At 39.8% G+C, this 19,831-nt stretch overlaps 1 protein-coding gene and 1 long non-coding RNA gene across 2 annotated transcripts; both read right to left on the reverse strand.

Annotated features, from left to right (window-relative positions):
- Positions 1–1,023: 1,023 nt before the first annotated feature.
- Positions 1,024–7,428, reverse strand: LOC106959416 (uncharacterized). The gene is made up of 2 exons (XR_001427342.1): positions 6,442–7,428; positions 1,024–2,567 (listed from the first exon to the last, which is right to left on the reverse strand). It is a non-coding gene; the product is annotated as an uncharacterized LOC106959416 (long non-coding RNA).
- A 5,545-nt stretch (positions 7,429–12,973) lies between these two features.
- On the reverse strand, positions 12,974–19,386 carry LOC106959415 (heparan sulfate glucosamine 3-O-sulfotransferase 2). Its single transcript, XM_015051978.1, has 2 exons — positions 18,338–19,386; positions 12,974–13,770 (listed from the first exon to the last, which is right to left on the reverse strand). The coding sequence occupies exons 1-2, from the start codon at positions 18,838–18,840 to the stop codon at positions 13,152–13,154; spliced, it is 1,122 nt and encodes a 373-aa protein (XP_014907464.1). The 5' UTR covers positions 18,841–19,386; the 3' UTR covers positions 12,974–13,151.
- Between the last annotated feature and the right edge of the window lie 445 nt (positions 19,387–19,831).

Genomic DNA, 19,831 nt, shown 5'->3' on the forward strand with positions numbered 1-19,831 from the left:
GCTAGCTTAGAAACCGACCCGTACCTCCTCCCTCCTGATGTGTTGATCAAATTACCAACTTTACCTGAATTCCCACCACATGATTTATATCATTATGTCAGCATTTCCCCTTACACCGGTGAAGCATTTAGGCGTACAAAAAACAATGCTAACCATTTTTTTTTTCATACATGCTAGGCTACATGACGGGCACTGTCTCCATGGTTACCAAATGGTTAAACGCATATCTTCTCCATAATGCAACGTAGATATCTAATTTCTAATCATACTTACTTATAAAGAACATGAACGTTAATCTTCTTATCTTGTAAAAAAGTGTTCGCTGCAAATCCGCGGTTACACCAGGAGCTGACAGTCAACAGCTGCTGCCATCCATCGCCATAAAATGACAATCTGGTTTCTATCCTTGTCTTCTTCCGCTGCCGACCGCGCAGCATCCTGTGACCATTTTCAAAGTAAAATCAACTGACTAAAAGCGATATTAGACTACAGCTGTCTGTTTTTATGACAGGCTTTACAGGGGCGCTTTGGTTGTTTTGACGTCCGTCGTGGCGGAGTGGGCGGGGCTTTGAGTGTGACGTCACGCGTATAAGCGTGCATTAGCATGTAAGCTAACGGCTTTCTTTCTCATCCGTTCTTGAATTTCTTTGAATTGGGGAACAATGATGTGTTGCCTTTTGAGATTTAAGCCTCCTTCACAGTCACACAGGTTTGATTTCTTGAATCTACAATTTTGGTATTAGTCCTGGGTGGGGCTATTGAAACTGAAATAAAATAAAACAAATAAAATAAAAATAAAAATGTAGGTGTGATTTAAGCAGAATTAACTGTGGACCTTTTCATTCCAGGTCAGGTTGGTTTGAATCGATTCCCCTCCGCCCCCAATAAATGAAATTATTTGGAAAATGCTTGGCTTTGTATTCACTCAGATTGTTTTTCACTTAGTAGAATTTGGTTGATGATCAAAAACATTTTTGTGCCAGAAAACAAAACCAAAATAATGAAATAAAAATAAACACATACTTTATCTCTTCATCAGCAGGCATCTTTATTGAACCACAAACACTGAAAAACTTGATTCAGTCTTTGTGAATCAAGTAAATTGACCAGGCCTCTTTTTTTATTTAAATCACCGTATTAATTCATTATAATAGCATAAATATTTAACTTGCTGTGTGTAATTAAATGGATTCTCAGTGTAAGAAGTTTTTTTTCCCCCCCGGTAAGTCAAAAAACAATTCTCTTGTTGGACGATTGAGTCTGTCAATTATTTCTCTCCTCTGGAGCACGGTGATGGAGTCCTCTGGTTCCTTTTAATCAGAGATGAAAAATCTAGTAGTCCCTCAGTGCAGTGAAGTGGAGAGCTTGCTTCTTAGCTTCCTGCAATATGCATGACGAGCCATGTAGGACATCCATGGCTGGGTTACGTAACTCCAAATGGCGTCTTGGAAACAACCAGATCTCGCAGAGAGAGGCTGTAGTTCAGTTCAGGTATGGAAGCAAATCCTGTGTCATAAATGAATAATAATCACCATAGTAACTCCACGCTAATATCTCACAGGTTTTATATTAATGAATCAATTCGCAGGAGAGGAGATTCTCACTAAAACAAGCGCGAAATCTCAGACCCAGCTGCCATGTTGCTTCTCTCCGACTCTCCTGCATAATGCAAATGGGCGCGCTGCTGGAACAACGGAGGCTGATCAGGAATGCAGGGGGAGCAAGGTGTAAGGTGTCAGAGTCGGCCACGCAGCCCGTGCGTGTCCGCCGTACTTCCTCCGACACCCGTCCTACGCCATCGGCAGTGTGAGGAGTGATTGACTGGGAGGGTGATTATGCGTCTTCCAGCCAGGTGGTTGGCAGGCAGAGAGGCGCACAACACCAGATTGCTGCATCAGCCAAAGTGTGAGGCCACGGTTTCTGGGCGAACAGCGAGTCTGGACGAACATCACAGGAATAATAAAGAGATGCGGCGATGTCAATCATCACCCAAAATGTGTCTGTTTGGTTGCTCATCTTTATTTTTCTCCCTTCCCTTCCTGTTTTGTTGGCAGCAGCCTCTCCATCTTGCAGCTCGTATCATTAGAGGCTTTTGCCTTTTGAGCTCGAGCAAAGCTGAGATGGAAGACAGATGAAGCTGCGCGGGTAAAAAACCCGAGGTTCTTCGGTTCTTGTGGGACCGGAGGGGGAGTCTTTGATGTTGTGGAGTTTGGTGGAGGCAAATAACACACTTTGATATTTTTCACAAGCCATATTTGCTCAGAAAATAAATAAATAAAAGCATGCCCAAATAATCCTGGGAAAATATACTCCACTGAAGATGAGGCTTGAGGTTGCAGGTATTTATCTTACAAAGATCCTGAAAGCTCCAATTTTCTTGGGGAATCGGTGAACGAAGGCCTGTCCTGTTTTATTACACGAGCGAGAAAAATGAATGTTTATACGAACATAAAAGGTGATGCATTCATAAAAGTTGTGATGAGTGCATCTGTCTCCCGCGGCTGACATCCAATCTGAGACAAGCTGCCCCGGGAGATTGGATCCGTCCACAAAGTGAGTGGATTACTCTGTGATGGAATGAAAAGCAGACATTTGTAAAGGAAAATAATGAATCCTGGACATGGATCAAATAAGCACTTAATCAGGGTTTGATTACGATTACAAATGGATTACAAACTGAGAGTTATGTATATTTTTTGTATCAGTATCAAGAAAAACAAAACCAGATTTTGCAGTGAAGCATGTAAAAATATCTCTGAAAACTGATAAATTATTCAGAGGCCGATGAGATCGTTGAGATATTCTGTTCACATGTTAACATCAGAGGTTATGTGGGAGAAAAACATTAAATTCAAATATTATGGATCTCTGTGGTGCAGCTGGTAGCATTGTGCTACCAACAGCAGCCCCTTGCAGCCATCAGTGCAACAAAATGTTTCTGGAAAGGTTTTGCTCAAAAGGGTTAAAGACTATGGAGCCCCGTAGGGGACATTTTCCTTTTGCATTCCCTTGTAATAAGTTTTATGTTTCCCTTCAACAAATTAGCAAATACACTATTTCGTAGTTAATAGTCACAAATGTCAGTTAAAAATTACAAACATTTAAAGAGCCTCAGTGAAAACATTTTAAGTCTTTAATGCAAAATATTGATTGAAAATCAATTTCTTCACTGCATGTTTTTGTCTCTGTGTGAGGTTGAGAAAACGGCTCTTTATTAACAATTCAGACTACCAGCACAAAAAGAGACAATAAAAACTGTCAGATGACTTTATTATCCCGTGAAAATAAGTCACAGGGAAAAAACAGAAACTTTTTACTGAAGGTTTCATCTTAGAAGGGATGGAAACCGCAAGTTTGACCTGCTTTGCTTTTGCACATAGGTTGGTGGTGCATTTAAATCCTAAAGAAAAAGATATAAAACTTCAGATATCTCACAAACGAGATATTAATATACATGCAAAAACCTTATGACGTAGCAGAAACTAGGGTTTCACCGTAAGAAAGACTTTCAGTATGAAATTATGCCCCATGGACTGATGAGTACATTATTACGAGAGAAAGCAAAAGAAAAAACCTCCATGTCTCCTATTCGGCTCCGTAAAACACCACTTAAACCTCCAAGCTAAAACTTTCCTGCCACTTCACCATGTGTCGCTCGGACACATTAAAGACCCCAGAAAAGCACATTGAGGTTTGCCCTTCACTTCTCTTTTTATCTGACAGATAACGGACAGTCTCATCCAGCGTCGGTCCGCTCAGTGCGGCCTGCAGTCCGGAGCTTTCTGCTGCATCAGAGGGCTGGCTGCCTCGTCTGGAGGCCGCTGTGGGAGGAGGCTTGTTATTCGTTCTCAGTGAGACGCGAGGCACACGCTCTAATTAGGACACATCTCCTGGTGAGACAGACTGAGGTTTGACTACTCTTCCAGTCTAATCAGCTCTCCATCTCACTTTAGCTGCTTCAGAGAAGACTCAGTTGTCAAACAGACGTAACAACCAAGAGCTGGAGCCGAACAACGCTTTCCTCAATTTCACAGGTGTGAAACATGAAAGGCTCCAGCAGGAAGCGGCGTGTCCACCGCTTAGCCTTCTCTGTTTTTCTGCTAAAAACACTTTCACAGGTGGCGCCAACAACACTCTGACCTCTACGACTACAGATCTAACAGGACTGGGCTGAGAAGGATTATTGTTCTGAGCTGGAAAAGATGTGATTGTAGCCAAATCTGCTGGCTAGCCTAGTTAGCCTGGTTTCCTGCTAATGTGGCTCCAGGTGAAAATTGAGCGTTAGCTAACTTGGACTACCATTCTGTCCCTTCTGCTTGGTGAGAAAGCAGCAAGTAAATGTTTTCTGGAGGATTTTTCTTCAATCTTGCAGCAAGATGCCAAAAATGGATTTCAGGAAGACACTGGACCGACGGTGTTAGCAGTAGTGAAACTACAAAAACAAAAAGTCTTGGTCTAGTTTCTCCTGCATAAATAACTCAGTACATTTGAAATAAGACAAAACTAACTTACAAGTAACTTTTCAGCAATATGCAGAAGCTTGATATATAAATAATTTCTTTGATATTGATTAAAACTTGTTCTGCTGGCAGATTAATTCACTTTTAACGAGACATCTTCTCCATGTTATTAGTGAAATAATCTGCCAGTTTTTAAGCATATTAAGGAGTTATTGATTTAAAACAAGCTCCTATATCTTTCTGAAAAGTTACTTTTAAGTTAGTTTTGTCTTGTTTCAAGTGTGTTAAGATATTTGCACTAGAAACTAGACAAAAAAACTACAGATTTTGTGTTTTGCAGAGCATAAATAGCTAATATCCATGAACACTTGAGGCCTGCCTCTAAAAACTCTTATATCTGCCTGTTTTAATAGCTCAAACCCTTTTATTAAATATATTAATATGAACAATGGAAACCATCTTAGCTCATTACCACAGAAGCTAAAATCTACGGTCTTTCTTATTTACGGTCTAGGTTGAAATAAAGGGAAAATGATTACCGCTCCTGGATTGGCTGCTCTGCAAAAACCAGGAAATAGAGTCAAAAAGCAATGCAGCTAAATATTTCAGCTCCTAGCTGCATTATCTTTTTAATATTTTAGATGTGCTCTGGGAGAAAAATCCTCAAACAAGTGGAAGACCATTTCAAGGAGCTACTTTTTAAGTTCTCGATAAGATCCAGTGTGATACTTTAAATATTTGGATATTTGTGGCAGTTTTTAGTGCATTTCTAATCTATTTTTATGCAAACAACCATTTTCTCTGGGAAAGCATCAATTATGAGTCATTAAAAAGCAGAAGATCATTAGATTTTACTTTATTTTGCTTTCAAAGCATTTTAACGTGGAATTATTAGTTATTTTTTTGCAAAATGTTTACATTTCCTCTCAGTCTTTAACTTCTTTTCCTCTCTGCTGCCCGCTGCTCTAACTCGGGTCTGCAAATAGTTGTAGAGCATGCACCATTACATGCTGGTGACTGTGCCATAGTTGTCAGCGCTTCATTTTAATTTGGCTCCTACGCCACTGGTGATTTCGACCACTGGGACACCCTGTCGGCTGCAGAAGCTAAACTATTCTGAAACATTAGGACTGAATGAGGTGCACTGCTGAATCGCTGCCTCTGCAGTGTCAGCTGCTGTCTCATTCAGATAGCAGGGAACTTTGTGCAATCCCAAGAGATCATCACAAGCAGACGCCGAGAGAGAGAAGGAGAGGAGAGTCTTAAAATTTGCTGCTGCTTAAATAGAGCAGTATGTAATTTATGTTTTCCTGTAGGCGTGCATTAACACTTGCTAGAGCATTGTTAACAAGTACATGTAAAAATGATGCCAGCGCTGCTGATTTGAGGGAAGATTCCTTTTCGGGAGTAAGCCTCCATCTTTGCCTCCACCCTCATTAAAAATCTAAAAATGCGAATGGTGAGGCGACATTAAGCAACCGGGATTATGCTGGAGATGAGCTGCATCATCACCAGGAACATCACCGTCATCTGAATAAATAAAATGACCGTCTTCAGCCGCCGTCAAGATTTTGATTTGGTTCATGTAAAAAAAAAAGGGAACAAAATAAAAAACTGATAAGAAGTAGGCTTATACTTTCCTACCTGATTCTATTTAGTTATTTATATTTAGCATGTTCTCAGTGGGGAAAATCTTTGATTACAAATTTAATCCAAACATATTAGCATGTTTGGAAAATTGTTCCATTTAATTAAACTGCTTTGCAATACAACATGATGCTTATCAAATTATCGTTCAGAAAATGAGCCCCTCGTTAGTTAAGTGCATATAGGTCATACCCCGATGCTCAGAAAGGCGAAGGAATTCACAAATCCTGAGGGGATTTAGATTTGAAAGAGGAAACCGAGTGAGTGAGTGTGTGTGTGTGTGTGTGTGTGTGTGTGTAAGACGGAAAACTAAAAAGAAAAGGAGAGATTTGACCTGCAAGCAATCTCTGGAGAGCCGTCCAGTAGCAGAGCCTAATCAGAGCCCGGTGGTGCTTGTTCTCAGGGATTGCTTTCCTCCAGCTCTCAGGCCTAATTAGGACCCCCGTGTACCGAGCAGAGGGGGCTGCAGCTCATCGCCGCCGCCACTGGGAACAGGCTCACCTGTGCAGGCTCAGAGACGGAGAAACGAGCCGTCGCCGAGAAATGATGACAAGGAGGCGGTCGGAGGTGGCGGCGGTCAGAGGGCGTGGCGGTCGGACGGCACAGCCTCCCTCCACCTGGAGGTCCTGCGGGTTTAATGAATGTTGGGACAGAGAGACACTCTGAGAAGAAACGGAGAAGATAATCCACACGCCTGAGTTGAGGGAGGGTCGCAGAGACAGGAGCATCTTTTTCTTCTCTTTTTCTGCTTTTAACGATGCGCCGGCTGTGTGAGCTAATGCAGAAGAGTGGAAGAATGAGAATAGGAGTCTAAACATAGCACAGATGAGAAGTTTCCTCAGCTCGACTTTCTGGATTTCAAATGTCAGACGTTGGAAATCTTCAAAGCATTTTGCCAGCACATGGAAAAAACATGGAGGAGGGAGATGAAACAGTACTCATACAAATTAAAGCACTTGGCTTCTGAAGTATGAGGAGAACAGAGTGAAAATGGGTGTTAATTAGTGTTATTAGTCAATAAGACATATTTTCAGAGCTTGAACATCAAAAATGTCTTGGCTTTAGGATTAACAGGGTTGGGTCAATTTGATTTGAGCCCTTTTTATCTTAACTGAGCTTAGTGTGGAGAAACAGAAATAAGCTAACAGCCAGTCAGCAACATGCAGGTATCACTTCCACCTCTTTTTAGCATCATTAAGAGTTATTTTACTGGTGCTATGAATCTAACGGTGCGTTCACACCAAACGCGTTTTGAGCGTCAGGCTCGTCTGGTTTACATTCAGTCTGTGGAGGCGCATCGAGGGCCTGTTGCGGCGCGTTTCAAGCACCTAGCATGGCACGATTTGGACGTTTGACGCTCAAAAGGCGTTTGGTGTGAATGCACCTCAACAGTTGCATTTATGACGTCGGCTCCGCCTCCATGCGTAAGTAGAGCAAACCCCAACAAACTGTGTTAAAATAGCAGGGGTAGTAAATGCGTTACCGAGACATTTTTGCCTTATCAGCCAACACTAATGCAGACACGGTGGCAAGAAACTCTCTAACGAGTCGGACATCAGGTCTGTAAGGTTATTACCGGAAAATAACAGATAAATCAATGATCAAGCCCTACAGGAAAAATTATAAAGTCTGGTTGGATGTGAGAGTGAAACATTTTGCATGACAAAACAGGTGAGTAATTACTTAAATAATACCTGCTTGTGAAAATCTGCCTTCAGAAAAATGCTTAAAAATAAACCGTAACATAAAACTGTGCAAATGTAAATATAATAGTTACTGCAGTCTGTGTTTTCATGCTGCCATAGAGCTACCGTTGGAATCTACACGCATAAAATCCAGCACAGACCTTCACTTAGTCTGGAAATGACCAGATGTTTAGCATTGTTATCTTAATCAGACTGAGTTGTGTGTGTTTGACTTAGCTGGTAGCCTGGAGCCGTGAGCATTGAGCCGTTAGCTATTAGCCTTGAGCCGTTAGCTATTAGCCTTGAGCCGTTAGCTATTAGCCTTGAGCCGTTAGCCATTAGCCTTGAGCCGTTAGCCATTAGCCTTGAGCCGTTAAAACATGGGCCGTTTGCCAGATTACTTCCAGATAATTTACTACATTGTTTAGGTTAAAAACAGCATTTATGAAAAAGGAGATACCTAAATATAGTTTTCTTTATTCACTTGTGTTCATTTATTTATTTGTTTAATTAACCGCTACAGGGCTTGATTTGAGTATCAAGAAGCGTGGGATGTTTACTACTACCAGTTACCTTCATGCAGAAGGACATGTGGTGGTTCCCGTCTATCAGTTTCATTTAACTTTACAGCAGTAGCAGGCCATGATCTATTTCTTGTGTTATTCCAGACTCCTTTTTGGTTTTGGAAATATAATAAATTATATTCCGCCCTCTTCACGCTCTGAGTCATGGGCGTAGGTTTGGGTAGGGACGGTAGGGACATTCCCGACCAATATTCACGGGATATGAAAAAGTACCGACCAATTTTTGCCATATTGGCTCAAAGAACGTGGATCTACGATCTTTGATTAGCAACAGGCGGTGCGCGGAACGGAAGCTTCTTAGTTTGACATTTATTATATTATGAGCCTCCGAGACCGTGTCGGAACGGTGCTATCGGGGGGGTGGGGGGAGGGGGTGTCAGTTGAATCGTCGGACGTTCTTTGATTAGCTGCAAAAGGCGGTGGCTAGTTGGGCACACGCGTCTCCTTCTGAGTCTCCGAGACCATGTCGCCACCAAAAAAGAAAAGGACAGACATTAGAAGTTATTTCGCTACGTCGGCTGTAAGTACAGTGAGTGGACCCATAAGTTAGATATCTATCACATTTGTTGTAAAGTCCGGTGTTTAGTAAGGTCAGCACTGAATGTGAGGTAGAATAGGTCTGTTAATTATGAGCAGCAGAGCAAGGGGCAGAGCAGAACGATGGAGAGGTGGCTGGAGCTTCAGGGCTCCAGGTGAGGTTAGTTCTCAGATATGAAATATACTGTGAAATTATCTCAGTTTATTATGAGCACACCATTATTAAGCCAATGTGGTTTCCCCCCCTTCTCAAAAATGTTCGGTGCTCTTGGGCATTTCACTGTGCTGCCGGGGGGTTTAAGGTCCCCACCAAAACTTAGACCGAACCTACGCCCTTGCTCTGAGTAAAGGCACATTCCCCATGATTTCTTATTATTTTCCTCAAAATCTGCTGTGATAAACACTGACAATATTGTCACAGGTCAGTTCCTCCAGATAAGGGAGGAATACTTCCAGAGAAATTAAGACCGTCGATTGGTCAGTTGCTGACAAACGCCCTGGAATGATTGGGGGAGGCTTGTTATACGTCAGCATGGGGGCGGAACCAGCGTCATGTCAATACTACGCCACTGTGATCTAAAGCAAAACTTGAATAAGACGGTGCCATGAATACAATAAAGAAATAAAATGATATACAACAGATAAACATACCTCGCTGTCTGATCCTTCTCTAGAGGTTGAAATGATGTCATTGTAACTAATTTTCAGCATTCATTAAACTGCTTTAACTTAAACTGGCCTTTTCTGTTGCCACTTATTATTCTCCTCGTGCTTCACCAGGGGGTGCATCGCTCTCATGTGCCCCGGCTGAACCAAAATTCTGAATATTAGTTCCTACTTAGAACTTTCCTGAATATATGTCCTAATAGCACAGAAAATATACATAATGGAAAATAAAACACATTAACTAAAATTATGACAGTAAAAGCCGGTTTCAGCCATCCTAAAAAAAAAAACATTGTTGAGGCTTGTTTACATAAATGCTTGTGGTTATTGATACTAAATTGATTGTTTGCAACTGTATAGGAAAAGGATTAGTGTTTTTGTATATATTGACCTAATACAACCTCGATGTTTTAAAGGTTCATGTAATAGTGTTAGTTTAAACTGCTGTGAAGATTTTTAACAGAGATTCATTGATCTCTCTTGGACTAGCCGTTAGCTTCTGCCTCCAGGATTTAATAGTGAATAGTTATGGAATGCAGGTCAAAGGTTAAAATGTTTATATTCTTTCAGTCTTATTAATTCCTGAATGCCCTGTAAATTACTTTATTTTAGCATCTCTTGTGGTCTTTTACAGAGAGAAATTTGGGAAAACAATGAGAACGTGATGTTCGTAAAATTACACATTTAAAAACTAACGGCAATAATTTGAATTATTTAGAGAGAAAATAACCTTGCTTAATATTTTAAATTCATTTGCACTATTCAGTCACTTAGATGTCAATTTTACGTAGCCCTGTGCTAGGAAAGTATTTAGCTTAGCTCAGAGCCAAATATTTAGCTTGCTCACTAAATGCTTATCTTTCTAATTAAATATTTATTTTGAAACCGTTACATTTATAAATGAATTAATAACATAGTAAAATTTTGAGTTTGAAAAACAAACCCTTCAGTTTATTTTTCTTGTCAGGCTAAATAACCCAAATTATTGCTAATTTTTGACTGTGTAATTTTACAAACGCCCCTCCACATTTCCTTTGTAAAGCTGCATCTCTTTCACAAACATGAAATGCAACACACACTTAAAACAGCAGAAAAGCTCCAAATAAGTCACAGGGCTTTAAAAATGTGTATTGAATAATCTGCATAGCAATATTTAGTGTCATATGTGACATGAGTGCATTCCCACCCACAACCCACCTCTTCAATTCATAAGATAAGCCCCTTGCTCATGCATCAGCAAGTGATATTCTTCTGCAGCAAGCAGACAAACATGGACGTTAGTATTCACAGAGCGTAACCAAATACAAACTTTTCGCTGCCATAATGTGACACTCGGTCCCAGAATCTATTTGATAACCTCCAACCACTCAGTGTTCCTTGCTTTGTCTTTGAGAAGTGATTGAAATTCTTCCCACCTACACCCAGTCATACACCCATCATCAGCCTCTAAGCTCACAACAAACCTTACAGAACGCGATAAACCTCAAACGAATTGTGATCCGAGCAGATATATGGAGAGCCAGGAATAGTACAGGAATAGTAAAGATCCAGACGTTCCCAGTGTTGATCTAACAAGGTCGAGCCTTTAAATATAACAGCATCAAAACAGTCATAATGAGCGCTTCCTTCTGCTTTAATTAATGAAACTTAGGGACAAACATTAAAGTGATTTGATATCATCGTAACAGAAACATTAGAAAAGAAAACAGATTTGATCTCATGTTCTAGCTGAATTTGCGTCATGCTGGGAAGGAACACCGTGGGTAATAATCGCTGTACAGATTCTTTTCCGGTGGTTTGCTCCTGGTGGCCTTGCGGTTTGGACGTCCCACCATCGTACAGCAGCTTAATGCTTCCCTCCCTAAAGACTTCGCTGACATTTTCCAAGGTCTTGCTTTCAAGGCATGCCTTGATTATTTTCTTTTAAAGCCTGGGAGCTGACTTAAAGAGGAACTAATCCTATTCCACGGAATCTCTTCCCTTTGTGAGAAAGTCAGCAATCTGGTCAGCAGGAATCTGCAGCGGCACTAACTGAAATAAGTGATCCCAGAGCTGGAAGGTTCTTCTGTCTGACAACAAACAGGATGCTGATGCTGGTAACAGACTGCTGGAACTACCAGGTCCGTGTTTATAAGAGTCTCGTCAAAAAAAGAACTGCAATGGCTTGACAAATGTCTGGAGACAAATGACTCAAGACATCCACTTCAGCTGTGTGTCAAGCAAACCCGATGTGGGACACAGCTGACCTGAAAAGTCTACACATCTTTGTTGAAATGTCAGGTTTATTGACTTTTAGCCTGTACTGATTTGTATTTATTGATAAAATTTGTGTAGTTAACATCATTTTGACTTTATTTCGTGTAACCTGCTTGTTTTTAGAAGGCAAATTACTCATTATTAGGAAAAACGGAAGAAAAATAGACTTTTGGCTAAATCTGGAGCACTTATAAAAATGTTACTGAATGTGCATAAATACTACTACATAAATTAAACTAATCTTTCCAGAGGTATTATAAAAAAACAAATAAATGTGGTGCTATAAATTTGCAAAGCTTTAAATTAATACTTACAGCATCCCCAAGGTTTTGCATTGTGAGGGCCTCTGTGGCGCACTGCCTGTAACTTTTAACATTTTATAATAGAAGAACATGGTGGACTGCTCCTTCCACAGGTTATTTTAAAAAAACAGAACATTTCTAGTTATGAAATTAATTTTTTTTAATTGTTTTATGTCTTCCCCAAAAAGGTTTTAGTTTTTAACTGAGTATATTTCATATCAAACACTGTAAAAACATGTAGTTGTATCTACTATCTTCTACTCTTTAAGTTAATATATTTAGTTTTAGATTTTGAACCTAAATGTGAGTTTGTGAAAGATAGTAAGTTCTGTTAACTTTTTATTAAGAGTTGAATAAGCTTTTGATTTTAAGTTAACACATAAAAAAACTGAAAGAAGAAAAAATCAGGAGTGGGAATTATTTCCCAGAATGCTTAGCGGCGTGTTTCTGTCTCCTGAGATGGAAGTGTGTTACGTTGATCTGTTCACACTAAATGTTTCTGAACTGAATTCATTCAGATGTTTCATAAAATTCATCATCAGATCAGAAATTTGGTTCATGTGATTTGAAACAAGAAGTTAAATTATTCTACAGTGAAATAAGTCGTTATTTTAATTTGATATTGTGAGTGAAATATCAGAGAAATGAGGACAGTTTGTTTTTCTTGCATTTTGTGAAACAATTATTTGGTTTAAATTGCAGCATTAAGTTAAAACTCACAATTCAAAATTAATGAACTTAAAAACAAAGTTTAAACAACTTGTCTCTTGTTGTTAAATCAACTTCATGAACTTTAATTTATGAGTTAAAACTAAAACTATTATTGACTTAAAGTTCATTTTCCAGGCAGCATTTTCATTTTCACGTTAATCCACCTTCTGATGTTTTACAGTGAAGGTGGAAAAAGTTCTGAAGTTACTTTTCTTGGACTCATTATTTCTAAGAACCTGGCATTGTAACAGCTGTGTAGACGTTTTGTATGCAGTGCATCCCGTAGCATCAAGTCTCAAACATCTACTCCCATTTAAAGTCGTGTCCCACCATTTCGTAGAACTTGATGTTATAAGGCCGGTAGAAATCTCTCAGCTGCTCGATGGCGTCTCTGTCTATCTGGACGTGAGTTCTGCCCTTGGACTTGCCCAGGCAGCGGGGCGAGCCGCTGCTCTCCGGCTTTTTAAGGCAAGGGAAGCCCTTGGTGCGATTGAAATAGAAGTGCTTGTCGGTGACGATGCGCTTCAGCCCGAGGAAGTCCTGCACCCGGGCCAGCTCGCCGGCCGGGTCCGTGATGAGACGCTCCCCGCTCACAAAGTGGATCTGAGCCAGGGGGAAGTAGCGCAGCCAGTTCTCCAGGTGCAGCGCGTACAGGCCGATCCGGATGGCGTTCCACGACACGTCCACGATCCCCAGGCTCTGGTTCCTGAAGGCCAGGTCCTGGAAGCTGGGCAGGTCCGGCGTTTTGGACAAAGTCTGGGTGTAGTCTGATATCGCTCGAGTGACCGGGTCTCGCACCACAACAATGAGCTTCGTTTCCTGGGACATGGCAGAGATCCGGTGCGGCGTCTCTTTGGTCACAAAGTAGCTTGGTGTCTTCTCCATCGTTATTTGGCTTTCAAGGGTCCGTGGCATTAAACCTCTGAACAAAAACAGAAAGTAAAGAACATGGCAGGATTTCTAGAGAAACATGATTATTTACCTGTTCAAAGCTGCTGAAGTTACCACCAAACGTAAAATATTAAAACAAGTCAGAACTGCATAAATTATATATTTAGGGCAGGATTACAGCGGGTGAACAAAGCCACTCAAACTTGGCTCCATTTTAAACCCAGTTTCTTAATGTAGATGAACAAAGTCTTGGTGGTTTGTTGTCGCTTGAGACTCGTGTCGTAGACAGCTTCCCTGCACATCAGCCCAGAACTGTTCAGGAGTAATAAATCACCATGAAAGCAATCAGAACATGTACTTATATATAAGTATATATATATATATGTGTGTGAAAGAGGTTAGTTCTGGGTCTCTAAAGTAGGCCATGGTGGTTCAGGTAAATGTTTTCAGACATTTGGCAGAGGAGACTGAGCTGCTAACAAAAGATCATTTACATTAGATTATGTTCTTATCAGAAAAAAATCAAACAAAAAAACCTGAAATGTTTTATTATTATTATTATTATTATTATTATTATTATGTCTGAATTGATTCTCAACAATCAAAACACAGGTCTATTTTACAACAGTAAATTCCTGATTCAAGACGATCTGCAGCATAAGATTTTTCTTCCAAATGCAGCACCACTAAAAAGTAAATGTCACCTTATAAGTTTATTCTGCTTGTGTTTTTGTTTAATTTAAATGAATTTCAAACCTGTGTGAAAATATAATTGCCTCACAAATTGGCTGATCAATCATGTTTTTTGGGTTTGTTTCAAAAAGTTGAAAATTGGTGACTGAAACCTGATCAGGAAATAATGACGCAAAGCAGATTCAGATTATAGCCAGTGAGACATTCAGACCAATAAAAAAGGAACAAAGAGCAAATCAAAAATTTGGCTGTACATTGTAATCATAAACTATTGAATCTGAAACTTCAACACTTTTAAATAATCCGGCTTTGTTTTATTACTGCATCACACTGGATCTGATGCAGTAATGAATGAAAATACATGTTTACTTCAATAACCTCTGATAGAACTTAAGTTGAATTCAGGAAAGTCTTTGGTTATCTGTTTTAACATTTAATAATTGGTTCCTCGTTAATCCAGTCACAACGATGTTCTGGTGCTGCATATGCAGCGTGAAAAATAAGCTTTGGTCTCTTAGCAACCAGCCTATCTGCACATTTGGACATGGTTGCTACTGCAGATGTTGACTGAGGAAAAGTTTGGCACAGAGTTTCTGTCTGGACATCTCTGCCTCAAATCCACCATCAGGCTGTAAAAACACAAAATCTTACCAGATATCTGGTCCAGTTTCTAGTGCAAACTTCACATGAGACGGAACAAATTTACAAGCAACTTTTTAGAGATGGAAGCTTGTTTTAAGGAAATAATTCCTTAATATTGATGGAGTTCAACTTGTCAACTTGTTGTTAAATCAACTTCATGAACTTTAATTTCTGAGTTAAAAGCAAAACTATTTTCTTGTTGACTTAAATTTCATTTTCCAGGCAGCAGATGGAGTTAAACCACCTTCTAATGTTTTACAGTGCACCATCAACGCTCTGTCTGGTTTTTAGAGTTGCTGTGTAATTCTGCTCCAGAGTGAAGGACGCCTCCTGATCTGGTGCTAATGTCATAAGACATGTTTTCGATGTTTCCCCAACACATCTGAATCCATGAATGAGCCATTAGCACGCGGTTGCAGAACATGATGATGTGTTGATTCAGCCATTGGAATAATCTGGGTCACGTTTACACACACAGGATGTCGTATCAAGAACACAAATTGAACTTTATGGAAAACAACAAAACCAGCTCAGGGCGCACAGAAAGACTGTGAAAATAAACGTCTGTTTGCTGTTATTTGTTCTCTGCAGGAGGACCTGGCCAAGCTGGTTCTGCTCTGCAGCTTTTAGCGCGGCACAGACTTGGCCAGGAAAGCCACCATCTGATGCTTGGCAAGTTCACTGCAGCAATCTTTATTCTTTTGTTTAGATATTGCTTAAAACAGGCCATGCACACTGAGCTACAGATTTAGAACGAAAAGATTCCTGACAACGAATTGGGCCTTGTTAATGAAACAGCTGTTTTATTTTCAAAGCATCCGCCGTCTGACCTTTCACCAGTTCTGACAGCTGACAGTCAAACGGCAGTAACAGCCTGTGGGATCACATCTCTGGAAGACGACTGTGAGATAAAAGGGCTTCAGCTGCCAAACATCCTGAAGAGCACCAATTAGTGGAGATACTTTCACTCTGTAATTATTGTCTACACATTTCCCCCGCAGACTACAAGACAGCAATCATTAAAGTAGCATGTCTTTAAAAGTAAATGAGAGTGACTGGTTGTCATACATACGTTTCTTATCAACAAACAAACATATTCTTGTTGTTAATCTCTAATGGGGCTAATTTAATAATTAAAGACATGCTAAATGTGTGGGGTGTTAATCAGCTGAATAATACAGTTTAACTCAGAGGTTTTATTATATTTTGTTTCACTGAACAGCAGCGGTGTCAAACTCATTTTCGTTTTAGGCCAAATCAAGGTCACGAAACCTCTTAAAGGGCCGGTTGTGCCAGAATGGATTGATAAAACCTGATCACAAACCATTAAAATATCAATGAATTCTTAAAATTAAATGATAATATTCATAATCTTTTCAGTCCCTCCAGGATTTTTTGATTCATTTTGTGATTTTTTTGCGATAAAAGTCAAAGTGTTTGTGGTACTAATTTGGAAATATTTGTGATATTTGTGGGGTTTTTGACAGTAAACGTGATTTTTTAATTCCTCTCTGTGTGGATCATGGACCTGACATTAACTACAGCTGAGGCAGCTGTTTAGTACAAGTAAGAAAGTTTTTGAAAATTTTTGAGAAAAATCTGCAATAAACTCTCAAATATGTATTAGCACAAATGTGTGGGTATTTGTTGATTTTGTGTGAATTTCCATGATAATTCTCAGGAAACTGGAGGGACTGATTGATGTAATTTGGCAATAAACAAATAAAAACTGCATTGATTTGACTGATAACATGATATTTAATCACACTTAGTGTTTCATCTAGAATCTAGACGGCCACATAAAAAGCTACAGCGGGCCGGATTTGGTCCACGGGCCTCGAGTTTGACACAAGAGTTTTACACAGGCATTCAAGATGGCCGCCTTGCATATTTAAAGTGACGGTGTACATCCATAAGCTACTTGCATTTCTCTTGGGTTTATATCAATAAGCAACAAACAGTCCAGCCTTGATGTTTTTGTCTGTTGCTGCAGTTTGAAAGCAGATTTAAGGTGAAGTTTGAGCGCTAACTTCAGGATAATCACAGACACTGTAACTCCAAAATACTCAAGAAAAATGTTCCTATTTGTTTTTTTGAAGACCATAAATATTATATTTATATTTATAAACATTTGAAAGAAAATGCATTTTGTGAAGTTGAATAAATCTGCCCAGTGCTACTAGAGATGCTGACTGGCCTGCATGTGTGTTACTGAGGTGTAATGTATTCAATTCAATTCAGTTTACACTCATCTCAAGACAATTTACAAAAAAATCTATTTTATGTATTAACATAAAAGGCCTTTACTTTGAAAAGCCATGCATGTCTCTGATGCTAGTTTAACTGAGAATAAAATAAAGTTTATTATGTTTTGTGCTTTTCAGTGGTTTCAGACTATAATTATAACCTAATTACATAAAGTAAAGGTTTCCTGAGGCTCCAGCCACAAGTCTGAGTCAAATCTTACACAGACAAACAGCAATCAATAGTCATGAAATACAAATTGACTTATTTTCTCTTGATCAGCAGGTTAAAAACTGAAAATATGACGATTTCCCCCAAATCATTAAATGCATGAAAACAGAAATTAAAGAATTTCAGATCCATAAATACATCAAGCAGCAAAATGAACTTTCAGAATGACGTCTACTATAAACCGTTGCTTACAGTTTATAATTTATAGGTGGAATCAGAAACTCAGAACAAAAAATGTTTTTTCTTTAGCCTCCAATCTGGAAAAAAAACAGTTTAATATAAAGTCTTTTTATATCTTTAGCACTGCAAAAACACAAAATCTTACCAAGTATTTTTGGTCTAGTTTATAGAGCAAATATGTTAATACACTTGAAATAAGTAGTTTTGTAGTGAGATATAGAGGTTTGTTTTAAGTAAATAATTCCTTAATATTGACTTCTACTTCTTCCACTGGCAGATTATTTCACTAAAAGACATTTTTACCATAAGTTAATTTATCTGCCAATGGAAGTAGAACTTTTTCATCAATATTAAGGAAATATTTACTTAAAACAAGCTCCTATATCTTGCTGAAATGTTTCTTTTAAGTTAGTTTTGTCTTATTTCGAGATTACTGAGATATTTGCAGCAGAAATAGACCAAAATTAACTGGACAGATTTTGTGTTTTTGCAGTGAAGTTGCAGACTCCATGTATTCAGTTTCACGTTTTTGCCTTTGAAAACTTAATAAAGAATAATATAATTCCGCGCCCAACGATGTCCGTTTATCGCTTATGGTTGGTTCTTACCTGTACCACTCCAGACCTCGATCATAATTTCGATCGAAGAAATGCGTTTCGGTTCCAGCCGCTCGGACGTCCGGATGAATCCTGATGAACTCCAGCACCGCCCTCGTTCCTCCCTTCTTCACGCCGACTATGATGGCGTTTGGTAACTTTTTATTGCCGAACTTCAGGTGGCTCATCGGAGGACTGGGGGTGTTCTCCCTGCCGGTGCGGGCCGCGGCGGAGCGCCTCGGGTCGGCTTGCGGGTGAGGCGCCTCATCAGCAGCGCTGCTCCTCCTGGCGTCCGGCGGAAACAGACAGGACAGGGATTTCTGAAGGCGCCGCTTGGCTCCATCAGCTAGCAGACAGCTGGGCGTCGGATCACCTGACTTTTGCATGACAGCACCGCCGGGGAAAAGCGCGCAGTAGCACAGAAACGACAGAAAAAGAGATAAGAAACAAAGTGATGTTCCTCTGAGCCGGTGTGAGAACGGGACAAGTCGACTGAAGATGAGCACGCATGCCATCTCTCCATTTAGACAAACAGTTCATGGTTTTCTAACTGACCAGGCGCCCCATCCTGACTAACTACTTCACCTGCTTCAGCGGTGGAGCTGCCAGATGACTCCGAATCAACACAGACCTTCAGAAACACTGACAGGTCAGTACTTCCACCACTCCACGGGGCGGGAGGCTGTATTTCCCAACAACCCAGGAATCCAGATCCGCGTCTCCTCAGCTCAGCACCAGGGAAGGTGTCAGGTCGCTTCGAGCTGACCTGGGAAGCGACATCCTGTTTTAAAGCTCCTGAGCTCTCCGTGATCATTACGCACGGCTGGGGCGCCGGAGCGGAGCGCAGCGCGCTCTGTGGAAACATGGGCGGACTGGGAGCTCCAAACCAGCTGAGTGGCGCAAAAATATTCCAACACGGTGACGTCAGAGCACTTTGCTTTAAAAAAACAAACAAACGACCCCCTCCGGTTACCTGCGTTCAGCAGGTTACTCACTTGGTGGAAAGTTTGTGCCATCAAGCGCGGCGCAGTTTGTCCCTTTGAATAAATCTATGAACATTTTGAAAATGGAAGTGATTAAATATCTAAAATGTTACTGCAACAGCAAAAATAAATAACAGTTGAAATGCAACCATAACCATCAGTAATTACCATTCCCACCCTGTACACTGGAAAAAATATTCATTTGAACCAACTTAAAAATTTGCTACATCTAATTTTATTAGTTTTGCACATTGTGGTTTCAGAATTATTCAAATCAGAATTATATGTTGACCAAAAATAATAATAAATTAGCATCAACAAATAATTTTTTTAAGTTAATTTAAGGAAACATTTTTTTCAGTGCAACAACCCTGCTGTTCCACAAAAATATTTCGTTTTCACGTCATGCAAAATTATCTAAAAGTGAATTTATTTCAATGATTTAATTTAAAAAATGAATCTCATTCTGTTCTGCAATAATCTACTAAAATAAACACTTGAAAATAATCTGAGATCCATTTTT

Source organism: Poecilia latipinna, unplaced genomic scaffold, assembly GCF_001443285.1.
Source record: "Poecilia latipinna isolate Pla-1442-1.1 unplaced genomic scaffold, P_latipinna-1.0 Scaffold1077, whole genome shotgun sequence".
NCBI lineage: Eukaryota > Metazoa > Chordata > Actinopteri > Cyprinodontiformes > Poeciliidae > Poecilia > Poecilia latipinna.

Bases quoted from the DNA above. Each gene is read 5' to 3' on its own strand.
- LOC106959415 (XM_015051978.1), bottom strand. From the start codon at position 18,840: ATGGCATGCGTGCTCATCTTCAGTCGACTTGTCCCGTTCTCACACCGG. The intron at 13,771-18,337 runs GTAAGAACCAAC...GTTTTTGTTCAG, and splicing joins CGAGGTCTGGAGTGGTACAG to AGGTTTAATGCCACGGACCC.